The sequence below is a fragment of the Otolemur garnettii genome, unplaced genomic scaffold (assembly GCF_000181295.1).
Source record: "Otolemur garnettii isolate 467f Iridium unplaced genomic scaffold, OtoGar3 scaffold00021, whole genome shotgun sequence".
Lineage (NCBI taxonomy): Eukaryota > Metazoa > Chordata > Mammalia > Primates > Galagidae > Otolemur > Otolemur garnettii.
The window spans coordinates 5,399,031-5,411,664 of record NW_003852416.1 but is presented as its reverse complement, the minus strand read 5'-3'; the positions used below and the strand labels follow the sequence as shown (position 1 = coordinate 5,411,664).

The window sequence follows — 12,634 nt, the reverse complement described above, 5'->3', positions numbered from 1 at the left end:
CAGTGTTGGCCAAAGGGGAGGTGTTTATGTCACAACACTCTGCCCTCGTGAATGGATTGATGCTGCTCTAAAAGGGCTTGTGGAAGTGAACACCCGTCTTTTACTCTTCCCCCTCTGAGGAACACGTTCCTTCCCCACCTCCCCAGAGGAAGCAGTATTCAAGGCTCCAACTACAAAGCCCTTACCAGACACCAAACCCACTGGCACCTTGATCTTGGACTTGCCAGCCTCCAGAACTGTGAGACATAAAAGTCTATGCTTTACAAATTATCCCGTCTGTAGTCTTCTGTTACAGCAGCACAGATAGACTATGGCACTCTGGTACTTCCCAGCACCATGTCATCCCCCTACTGGAAAGCCTGTGATGGCTCCTGTGACCAGAGAAGTAGCGCCTTGTCTTGGCATTTATGGCTCTGCACGATCTCATCCTGAGCTGGGTGTTCTGGCTTTAGCCCCCGCCTGCCCTTCTTCCACCACAGCTGCTTTCCTCCCACAGCTGCTTGCTGTGTATTCTTTCCCCGGAGCTGATCTTGTGCCATTCCACCATTGGGAAATACCCACCCTTCCAGATGTTGCCTGTGGGCCCCCAAGCCCCATTCGCCACTGGACAGAATCTCTCCCTCCACCAATGCCCACAGTCCCCCTCACCCTGGCCCTGACCACGCACTCCTGTATACTGAGTTGGTTTCTACACAGCCACACTCATTTAGGATCTGGCACATAAAAGATACTCGAAAAACAAAAAAAGGTACTCAAATGGATGAAAGTAGTCAGGCTCTATTTCCAGAATTCACTAAATTTCTCCTAGTGATCACATAATACCAAATGCTTCCCAAGCTCCATTCTTCTTGGAGAAAGCTCAGTTTGTCATCTGATTGCCACCCACTCGTCACCATGCCTGTGGGAGGCAACACTGAGTGGACAGCCAGATTCCACTTTGAAATCAGCAGTTTTTGGCATTCTGGGCCATCATGATCACAAAACTTCGCAAGGACGATCCAAGGGGTTCACACTTCACACTACCAGCTCTTCCCCAGGGTCTGCTGGGGCACAGAAGAGGAGGAGGGGGAGATGTAGCAGCTGCCACTTGCCAAGTGCTTACCGGGTGAGGGGGCCCTGCATGTCCAATATTACCCTTAATACCCAACAACCCACACGGTACAGCACCCACCCCATTCTACAGGTTAGGAAAGGGGAGCTGGCAGAAAGTACCTTGCCTGACACTGTACAGCTGTAAAGTATGTTTCCTGGGGTTTCATACTATGATGTAATTCACATATCATCAAATTCACCCTTTAAAGTATACAATTCAGTGGGTTTTAGTGTACTCACAAGATTGTGCAACCAACCCCACTATCTACTTTCTTCACCCCCAGAAGAAACCCACACCCATTAGCAGTCACCCCTCTCACTCCCCGAAGCCCCTGGCAACCCCCACCCTGTTTTCTGTCTCTGAGGCTTCCCCTGTTCTGAACATTTCCCACAAATGGAGTCATACAAAATGTAGCTTTGTGTACCTGGCTTCTTTTACTTCCCGTGGCATTTTCAAGGTTTATCCAGTAGTACCCATCGGAGTTCCAGTCCTTGTTACAGCTGACAGACCACAGTGTGTTTGTCCCTGCATCCACTGAGGCACATGTGGGTGACTTCTGCTTTTTAGTCAGTATGAATAATGCTGCCACGCACGCTACCTGTGTTTGTGTGGACTTGCTTTCATTTCTCTTGGGCGTATACCTAGGAGTGGAATTCCTGGGTCTTCTGGGTCTTATGATCACCCTGTGCCTACTTTTCTGAAAAATTGCCAAACTGTTTTCCAAAGCAGCTGCACCATCTCCCATTCCCACCTGCAGCAAGTGAGGGCCCGTCCTGCCCTCTGGTGACTAATTAGCCCAGACTCTCCCTCTAGCCGGCAGGTGCAGCCACCCCAGAGATGGGGCTGGCACAGGCACACAGCCCAGCACCTGGCTGACCAGCCTCAGCCATCAGTCCTACCTTCAGCGCCTGCTCCTTAAAGTACTGCAGGGCATAAGCAAAGATTTCCAGGGCTTTGACTTTCTTGCCGTTTGCTGCTGTTAGGTCTGTATCCATGGTGAGGTCCTGGCAGGGGGGAGAGGAACAAAACAGTAAGAAGAAGATACAGGAGGAACATGTCTTGGGACTCTGAGGACAGCTACTTGGAGACCTAGAGAATCCGATGAGCTGTATTTGTGTTTCCCCATGTTTGAGGGAGCAGGTTAGGACGGTGAATGCCCCAGAATGGGGCCTGGCAGCACTGTCACCTTACTGTGTAGGAGGCTCTGGCTGTTCCCTCCAGGCCCCACCTTCACTGCTCCCTCCTTCCCTCCCCCTCTCTCTTCTGGATCTTCCGTGAGCAAAGGTTTCGGGGCAACACAGGTCAGGAAGAGAAAACAGGCAGCAGACCCCATTCCCAGTGCGATGTGCACACTATTTCCACATTTGGACACACATGGTCACTCCCCTCCGATGGAGGCCTGAATTGTGCCAACTCACCGCCATGCATGATGCTAAACAAACATGAAGCTCTCATTCCCTGATAAGCTGCCAACCAAGTCACCGAAATAGAAGAGCTCCTATTTTAAGGCTTGCTCTGTCTAATCCCCTGGGAGCCCAGCATCACTGCCTTCCTTTCTCTGCTAGAAGCTAAAACAGCTGCTGAGTGTGGTCCTTAGACAGAGGGTGCTCTACAGAGCCCAGACGCTGGAATGGACAGAGGTCATTTAAGAATTGATAAGAAAAGACCCTGTGGGGTAGGGACAGGCAGAGAGCAAAAATCAGAAGGAAACCCCAAGTCTCCCCAAACCACAAGCTTATACACTGCCAGGGGAAAAAACAATCAGTGTGGCCTCCAGATTGATCCAGGCTGCGTGGTTATGCTTTGCCTTTGGAGGGAGAAGGGGCATCCAGTCACTAATCCACCAGCCATGTGGAGCCTGTGGGTGGCGTCCTGGCCTATCTGAGCCTGCTCATCCCTCCTGCTCCAGGTGCTCAGCAAAGATCTCTCAGCTCAGCAGCAGCTCCCAGGCCCAGAAAGGTGACCAAGCACCAGGAAGCCATAGCTCTGAATATTAAGAATTAAATTGAAAAACTTGCTGTGCTTCCCCGTGCAACCCTGATTCTCACACTGAATCCTATCAGGTGAGACAAGAGCAGTTCTGGTCTAGCAAAGGCTGTTCTGCCTCAGAGCAGGACAATCACAGCACCAGCACAGAGACAGAGAAGGCCGAGTCTGGTTGCTGAGTTCCCCATTAACATTTGTTTTGTCATCTGCAAACACTTAGCAGACAAAGCAATGATAATAAGAGCTAGCACTTGCCTAGAGCTTAACTGTGCAGCAGGACGGCTCTGAGACCTCTGTGCATTTTGATTCCTTTACGCCTTACTGTCCCCATGAAGAAGGCACTGTCCTTGTCTCCAAATAATAGAGACATAAAACAAGGCACAGAGAGGTTAAGTAACTTGGATTAAGTTTTTCAAAGTTACCAGAGGCCACCTGGCCTGAGAGTCTGTGGTCTTAAAGGTTATGACCATCCTGCCTTTCTAAGCACTGAGACTTAAGGGAAATTTATGGGATAAAATGCTTAAATGGAAAAATTCTATCCTATTCCCCAAGCTTTTCTATAAAGCTCAGGGTAGGGGATGCCTATTTGACTTAGCCATCTTACAGAACGTTGGTTTGCTGGGAGCAGAACTTCCTCTTTTTGGGCATTTGATGTCCTGAGCTCCTCCTCCCCTTGTGGAGGGTTGACGTGCCAGTTGTTAATGGCTGTTATTATACTTCCAAACTGGTTAGTTAATAACCACTGCCCCTAGGACCTCCAAATACCCTCAGCCCCCCACATGGCTCCCTCAGGATCCCCAGAGCTCCCAACAACCTAGCAACTGAAGCAGGAACTCCCAGCATGGCAGGGGACTCCCAGCACCCTATGCTCCTTCAGTGAGGGTCCACTAATTGGTCAGCTTCCAAGATAAGCATGTCATTAAATATCCCAAATTTCTATCTCCCTGCCCATATGTATGTCAGAAAGCAGTGCCTATTCTACGGAAGTGCTCTGTGCTCCAGGTTCTTCCTAAAATCAAGGTAAATAAAATTGGTTTCCACTTGGGAGAAACCCGAGGGCCCCTTAGGTTGGAAGACACTCCTCCTGCCGAAAGGCTGGAGGAACCCTGGCCCTCCACTGCCGAGGACTTGGGGCCAGGGGAGAGGTTCTCTCACCCCGGTGGTGTGCAGCTTCATCTTGAACTTCTCCAGGTACAGCCACTGTTTGGCCTCGTTGGGGTCCAGGTCGTGGTAAAAGTCCCTGGCGGCATACCCGAAGCTGTGGAACTTCCTCTCGGGAGTCAGCAAGATGGTGGTCGGAGTCTTCTGGTTGGACACGCCGGGGTCGCCTCCCTCCCATCGCCTGCCACCAAGGGAAGGCAGAGATTATGTCTTCAAAATCCCAGTTCAAGCAGCACAGATTTGAGCACCTACTGTACGCATGAGTGTCAGTGATATGGGCACTAAGCTGACTGAGTAGTGACTAGACACGTGCCTTTAGTTAAAAAGAAAAACAAAACAGGCCAGTGACAATTCTTGCTTGATAACAATGTCTGCCTTTGTCCCTTCATTCAGTATTGATTGAGCATGTACTGTATGCTGGGTGTCAATGACACGGGCATGAAACTTATGTTTCTGGCTTCAAATAGCTCATGATCTGATAGGTAATGTATTGTTTGTTTGTTTGTTTGTTTAATGTGCCTGCACTCAATTGCAGATAGCAGGCTTGAGTCCTCTTTCGAACACAGTACTTATAAATAAATCCATGAATACCTGCCTTATCAGAGAGAAATAAAGGGCCCAAGGTCAGAGGATATAAGGTGCCAGCTGTGGGGCAGAAAGAAGTGCAGGGCACAGTGGAGACTTGAAGCAGCAACAGACAACCGGATCTCAAAGGAGGGAAGGACACTCCAGGCTGCTCAGAAGTGGGCAAGCATAGGGCATGTGTGGGACATGCTAAGTGATTGTGTTAGTTGGAGAAAGAGTGTGTAAATGGGAAGAGTGATTGTGTAAATGGGTGAGAAATGAGATTTGGAAAGTAGCTGGCATTGGGCTGAGGAATACTCTGCCCATGACTAAATCTCATTTAGAGATTTAGTCCATGACTAATGGGGAGCCACTGCAGGTCTTAGAGTAGGGGCATGTTCAATCAAACCTGCTGTTCATTAGAACCAAGGGCCTGATGAGGAGACCAGGCCTATACTGGGAGCAGAGACAAAGAGCATAGGCTAAGAGAGGTGGGGACAAAGGGGTGCCGAGCCATCCCAGAGGGAAAAAGGAAGCAGGCTGGGAAGGGCAGGGGACTTGACATTTTTCTTTTCCTTTGGGGCCACTGCAGAGAAGCCAAGGCTGCCAGGAGGCCAAGCTGTTCCCCCTCAGCCCTGGCTCAGAGGCTGGCTCCCGGCTTGCCGTAAGCCATGTGACCCCTGTGCATGACCCCAGGTAGAGACGTGGTGCCCCAGGGAAGATGAGCTCCAGCCATCCAACCTGCTCCCGACACGGCATTATTAAGCAGCAGGAGGGCCAGAGTCCAGATGGAGCACTAGCCTCCACAGAGATTTGCTGCACAGATGGTTCTAGAATCACCCCTGGCCAATTTCCATCAGGATGTAGCTTTTCCCCCAGAAGCCAAAGTCCCTGAGTCCCTGAGGTGACCGCACTGAGACACAAGGACAGTCCCTATGCCAGGCAGCACACTGCCCTTCACAGACAGGCTGTCATTACTATGGACAGTGCCATAGTAGCTGATGATCCTACAAGCTTTTTTTCCCTTCAAATTTTTATTCCTTCATTCCTATTTAAATACAAAAAATTAAATTTTCTCATTCATAACTTTGTCAGCCTGTATCATGATTATGTTAACGTGACTGAAATAAAATTCAGTAGAACCAACCTCCCTCCAAAATCTCTACCAGGACTCAGATAAGGCCTCTAAGGCCCCGAACTAGGCATTCCTCCCGAGCAAGTTCAAAGTCGTCTTGCTCTATCTATTCTATTTTCTACTCCATGGAAATAATATTTCTTAGGACAACTATGGAGAAGCTGCCCAGAACCGAGTCTAGCTTTTATCAACATGTTCCTCCCACTGAGGTTTTCCATCTCAGGCGGTGGTGATGGCAGCATGACACTCGCAGCGTCCGTCTGGCAAAGTGGAGGTAGCACCTGGTGGCAGCTGAACACCGAGGGCTATGCTGTCATCAGGAGTCGCTGATGCAGAGCTGGCTTTTCATTATTTCCTGATGAGATGACAGCCAAGAGTCTCTGGACCATCCCATAACAACAGCCTCAGGCTGAGCCACATCTGGCTTTCAGGGGAAAAGGTAGGACTCAAACCATGATTGGAGTGGGAGTCCCTTTTATTCTGACTTGTTGTACATAACCCTTTATAAAAATACTTAAAATCTTACTATGGCAACAGTAGTAAATTCCATGATTACTCAGTTTAAGGAACTGCAAAGCCCATTATAATATATCTTCAGAGTCATCCTTTGCAACTGGAAAACCGGGGTGATAGATCCCAGGCTTCCAGAGCTTTAAGGGGTCACAGATCTACAGGAAGATCATGACTGGGTGATATCAGTGCCAGGATAGACCAGAGTCCTCATGGACACTGGGACCCACGGATAGGAGGGTGAGGGCCTGTGGTGCGCGTGGGGGAGAGCAGAAAGCGTCTGGCGCAGGCTTTCTGCTCCGCCTACTATCACGCTATGACTTCTCTTCACTTAAAAGAGCCAGCACCTTCCCTGCTGACATTTCACTGTGTGCTGAGCACCTGATAGGTGATCTCATTTACCCACCCCATACACCAGAAGGCAGGGACTATTATCATCCCCATTTCACAGATGAGGAAGCTGAGATTTAGCAGGTTCTGTGATTGCCTAAGGTCATGCAGTAATCGGCTGAGCTGGCACCCAGATCATCTCCCTTGTAGACACCACAGGGGTCAACACCTCTCACACAGGCCAGGCTTCAAACCCACTGCACAGGCCCCTCCCCACAGCACCTGAATCAGATTTAAACCAATGCTTTTACAGACCAGGAGCCCAGCGCTCAGAGGTCAGAAATGTCCTGCCCCGAGTGGCACAGGCCATCTGCTCCAAGCTGGCCCAGAAGCCAAGGTCCTCTTCCTCAGGACCCTTCCCCAGCTCATGGCCTAATGCTGGCCCCCCTCCCTGAGTTCCCGCCCCTCCCCACCCACAGCACTCACCTCATCACATGGATACATTCCGGCTCCTTGGTGAAGCTGTAGGCATAGCCACTAGACGTGGTCCCAAAGTCGATGGCCACCACCACGAGAAATGACTGCTGCTCCGAGACGTCAGGGTCAGCGTCGTTCTGCAGACATACAGAGAAGCTCTCAGGTGGGGGCCGGTCCTGGCTTTCAGGAAGTCACCCTGGATGGTGCCACCCTGCCCAGCTATGTACCCACTATAGACAGAAGGACATTTCACGTCCCAGCTCAAGGCTGCCACCTGAGACCCGTGGGAGAGGGTGGGCCAACCTCAACCCCTACCCAAGAGGCTCTGGGAGAAATGGAGATGCCCACGGAGAGGGCCTCTCTGCAGTGTGCCAACATTCCTCTACCAACCACACGCCCAGTTACAGAAACTGCCCTCAGGGCTGACTCCCCCACCCCCAGTCTCTGTGCAGACCTCGCCAGACTTCTCAGGTGACCACTCCATCCATCCAGCATTCCATGCCCATGAGCAGAGGCGAGCATCCCAGGACGCAGCTCAATCCCACTGAACCAGCCTTGGACTCGTGAGTCCAGCACCTCAGAGCCCAGGGGCCTTTCCTCAGCTGTCAAGTCACTTGTCAGTTCGTGCCACGTTTCTAACCTTCATTTTTTCCTTAGCAGTGTAGATTCTTTTCTTTTTAATTCCCATAGAGCTCCGAATTATAAGACCAACTCATTGTGGATTTGTCCTGTCTTGGTTAAAGTGGGGATGGCATCACTCAGTTGGCCTCTCCCCACATTGCCCTCCGTCCTCACACACCCTGCGCTCAGGGTGCAGAGATTGACAGCCACATGACCTGGCCCAAGGGGACCAACCCTCTCAGTCCCCAGGATGTGGGACTCTGGTGTAAATCAGGATAGTTCCAGGGAACCAGGACAAGTTGGCACCCCTACCTAGTGGTGACAACTCCCAAGTTCTTGGCAGGGTCTTCTTTGTACATCTAAGCAGCTCACACAAAGCTGCCCTCTCTTCCAGGTACTCACCTGGGCTGGTTACCTGTGCACCTGTTTGAACGGTCCCCACAGCATCCATCTCTGCTCATAGCACAGGGAATGGTGGGCGCAACAGCGCCTCCCCAGCCCCCTCACTGTAAGCAAAGCACTGCTCAGGCCTTCCCTGACTGGCACACTGTTGCTCAAGCAATTACAGAGCCTCAGGCTTCCAGGCAGGGCAGCTGAGGGCCATCAGCAAAGCTCCTGAATTTCACTGATTCACCACCTAGAATGGCTGCTTCCTTCCAGTAGGATGCCCTGCAGGCTCTGAGCCCTGCTCCCACCCTGCCTGCCCCTGAGACCTGCCCAAAGCTCCAGAAGCTCCAGCCACACACCACAGAAGCCTTTTCAGGGCCTGAGTGGGGAAGGGACTCTGCAGGGCTCATGTGGCTCTTCCCAGGTCAATTTACTCTCCACCCAGAAAGGGGAAAGGGCTGCCAGCAGCAGCCTGAACTGTGAGATCAGACCCAGAATGAGCAAGTAGTCAGCATGCACTCAACACACACACACACTTCTTACCACAATGTGGGAAGGGGACAGAGGCGTTATTCCTGTGTCCCCAAGACTCCGTGCTGGAGATGAATATGCAGATGTGGGAGCCGTTTCTGAAAGGAAAGACAGCGTCCTTAGCATTGGCATGGGCTGACCCCAGGAACAGAATTGAAGGCTGCCTTGCTATGCCCCTCCAGGGTTCACAGATGGGCCCAACCCCAGCCAGGATGGCAGGGCATCCGTTCCAGCATTCCCTCTTTCTGATATTCAGAACTTGACCAAATAAGATATCCCATTTCCCCCAGTGACCACCAGGCCTCCCTGTGCCACCCACCCCCTGCTAAGAAGGAGATGCTGATCATTCCCCAAAAGCACCCAGCTCCTGGCTGTGCCCTGAGCCAGGGCTCCATGATAGACTGGCAGAGCATGTGGCCACCTGAGATTATGTGCAAATGTTTGTGCACATTTTCTTGGAAGAGTATCCACAGCTCTGAGGTTCCCAAAGGGGTGCAGGACATTTTCTGCAAAGATCAACAACCCCTATCCTAGGACCATGGGCAGGAGAACAGCTGCTAGGAGTGTCCTTTCCCAGTGGATGCCAGAGCATGGTGAACTCATCTCTCTATAGTGATGCTGAGGATTGTACACATTCAACAGGAAAACCCACAGCCCAGGGCAGTGAGGTTAGCATTCCCAGTCCCTGCCAACAGGGCCAAGGACAGACATAAGGGCCAACAGGAGAAGGGACAAGAGCTAAGCAGCCAGGGCACCGTTCCGCCCACTGCCTTGCTGTCTTACCATGACTCAGGCACGGCATTTGTCCTGAACTCTTCCCAGAGCCTGGGGATCTCCCTCCTCCCAGGAATGGGACCCCAAGGAAGTCACACTCTCCCTGGTAAGTGCTGGAACACTCCCCAGAGCTCTTTCTGCCCACTGCCCAGCCCTGGCAGGACAACAGAGCAGCCAAGCAAGGACCATGTGTCCCCACCGTGGAGACGATGGCCAGACCCCGGCGCCTGTGAACACCAGGCACCATCCAGTCCTCTGAACATGCTGCTCTGTGTAGTGCATAGTCTGACACCTGCTATGGGTAAAACTGGCCAATGTTCTAAACAACACTTGTGGTCAAGGAAATATAGAGGGCTTAAGGTGTCTATTGGAAAAAGGCCTGTCTGCTTCTAGGCAAGCAGGAGGAGTGGCTCCATCTGCCTCTTCTGCTAAATCACTTCAAGTTAATCCCAGGCTCTTGCTGATTTCTTTTTCTGCATGGGGGGAACTCAAGCAGCAGCATCACCGTGGGTACCATACAGGCTGCAGGAATGGAATGAGTCACACAAGAGTGAGTGGAGGCGCTCACTGCTTAGCCCTCTCCTCCTGGCGAGGCTCAGTTCCAACCTGAGGACAGAGAGACGTGTAGCCCAGTAACTAGCGGCACAAAACCAGCTCCCTCGGTGAAGGACTCGCACAGACATTTCCCCAAAGAAGATACACAAATGGTCAGTAAGCACAGGAAAGTGCTAGGTATCATTAGTCTTTAGTGAAATGCAAAATGATACCACTTCACACCCACTGGGATGGCTGTGATTTCTTTTAAAATAAAATAACAAGTGTTGGCAAGGATTTGAAGACATTGGAACCCTTCTGTGTTACTACTGGGAGTGGAAAATGGAGCACCTGCTGATGAACACAGTGGCAATTCCTTAAAAAGTCAAGTATAGAACTACCATACGACCCAGCCCTTCCAGTCCTAGAAGAACTACCCAGAAGAACTGAAAACAGAAAGTAAAAGACACACTTCTCTGTGAATGTTCATTACAGCATCATTCACAATAACCAAAAAGTTGGAAGTGCGCAAGTGTCTATCAACAAATGAATGGATGGGCTTAGTACCTATGGCTCAAGCGGCTAAGGTACCAGCCACATACACCTGAGCTGGCGGGTTCAAATCCAGCCTCGGCCTGCCAAACAATAATGATGTCTGCAACCAAAAGGTAGCCGGGCATTGTGGTGGGCACCTGTAGTCCCAACTACTTGGGAGGCTGAAGCAAGAGAATTGCTTAAGCCCAGGAGTTGGAGGTTGCTGTGCACTGTGATGCCACGGCACTCTACCCAGGGCGACAGCTTGAGGCTCTATTTCAAAAAAAAGAAAAAGAAAAAGTCAACTTATTCATCTGGGAGGGGAAGCTATTTTTGATCCTATTTGCACCCAAAGTCCATTTCTCTCAAAAAGAGAATGGAGATGTAAGCTCAGTTCTTAACCAGCATGCCAAACTCCATCCTTGGCTAATCTCCCAGCGCCCACTTCCATGAAAGTTAGGGGGTAGGGGGGTGGGGGGGGAATTCTGCCTCTCTAGTAGGAGGTCCAGCAAGATGATCTTTCCACCTGTTGGTGAGAGATCTTCCCTGCCCACGGTGCTTAGGCAGCCTGCAGAGAAAAGCACCAAGAGTCGCCCTCTCCACCTGCTACCTGGAAGGCCTGAGGCCATGTGTCCACATTTGCACAGCCGGTCTTGGAAGAAACCAAGTGTCTAATTGCCCAGAAAATCTGGTGTTGGCAATTAGCAAACAAGCTATTATCTGCAGACAAACTATCCACCCCGCTGTTGCTTGGTCCTAATTATCCCATCACTCCGCCCTTCTCAAAGCACGTCCCGGATGGTCCCACTGATTTGCAAAATAGCGCAGGTCAAGCCAGGCACTGAACACATGCCTAGGGCCCCCAGAGGACTCTAGGATACCTTGAGGGCAAGAAGCAAGAATTTTTTGGTTTTCCCTAAACTTCTCCCTCACTGCAATTGGGGCAGTATTATACAAATCATTTGACTTGCTAATCGCTCACTTTCTTCATGCACTTTCTCCAACAGAAATTAAAATTTAGCTACATTGGGCGGTGATTGAAAACTGATCTGCATAGAAGACACCAGGGAGTAGCATTTTCATGGATAACTTTCACATCACGCACACCGTCTATATCAATATACTCTAAATCAAAGATAAGTCACCAGTTCACATTCATCAGTCCAGCACAGGAAATTACAAAGCCTGCAGGGACACACTGATATATCTGTACTTTACTACCTACTTAGGATGTCAAAGTGGTGCTCACAAATTCTCCTGGAAAAGAATATAGAAAAGGCTACTTTATGTAGCCCCAGAGGCATGTGGGGAGCTTAATTCTAGGGTGCTAACAATCCCAGCAAGGCTTGGGATCATTTATTCAATAGGTAATTGATTAGGAAAAAAACAAAAAAGGGTCACTGGAATATTGTCTGTCAATCTATGGATATCTGACAGATATAAGCTGATAGATAACAGGAGGGAGTTGACATATGGAACATCCCTAGGTACAAGGCATACGCTGTGTGCCTGCTCTCGCTGATTTGATGGCCATTATCTGCCATAAGAAACACCAGATGTCCTCTCCTGTGGCCCTGCCTGTGCTACTTCCACCCACTATTCCAGTTCTTTACCCAAAGGATGACTTCAACACACTAGAAACAGAAGAGAAAGGCAAAGCCGATGCCTCGCCTCAAACAGAGGCTTGGAAAGCAGAAAGGAAGCCGAAGAAGAGAAAATTCAGGCCCTCCTGTGGAGGGAGGGAAGGAAGAGTTCTGAGAGGTCCAAGGAAAATGCTTTGTCAGGAACTGTGACCAACAGCAGAGCTGAAGGGGCTCGGAGCTTTAAGAAACACCCACTGGTGTTGAGATAAGGGAACTCTTTCACACTGCTAGTGGGAAGGCAAACTAATACAGCCTCTTTGGAAAGAAGTATGGAGAATTCTCAAAAAGCTAAAAGTAAACCTTCCATTTGATCCTGCAATCCCATTACTAGGCATCTACCCAAAAGAAAAAAAA

General features: G+C 50.3%; 1 protein-coding gene across 2 annotated transcripts in view; it reads right to left on the bottom strand.

Annotated features, from left to right (window-relative positions):
* The window catches only part of HSPA12A (heat shock protein family A (Hsp70) member 12A), a 156,061-nt gene that overhangs the window by 20,828 nt on the left and 122,599 nt on the right, over positions 1 to 12,634 (bottom strand). For both annotated transcript variants that reach the window (XM_023511611.1, XM_023511612.1), the window contains 4 exons: positions 8,808 to 8,893; positions 7,266 to 7,393; positions 4,235 to 4,421; positions 1,993 to 2,097 (listed from right to left, as the gene is read on the bottom strand). In XM_023511611.1, coding sequence (XP_023367379.1) covers positions 1,993 to 2,097; positions 4,235 to 4,421; positions 7,266 to 7,393; positions 8,808 to 8,893 — 506 coding nt within the window. The remainder of the gene's footprint in view (positions 1 to 1,992; positions 2,098 to 4,234; positions 4,422 to 7,265; positions 7,394 to 8,807; positions 8,894 to 12,634) is intronic.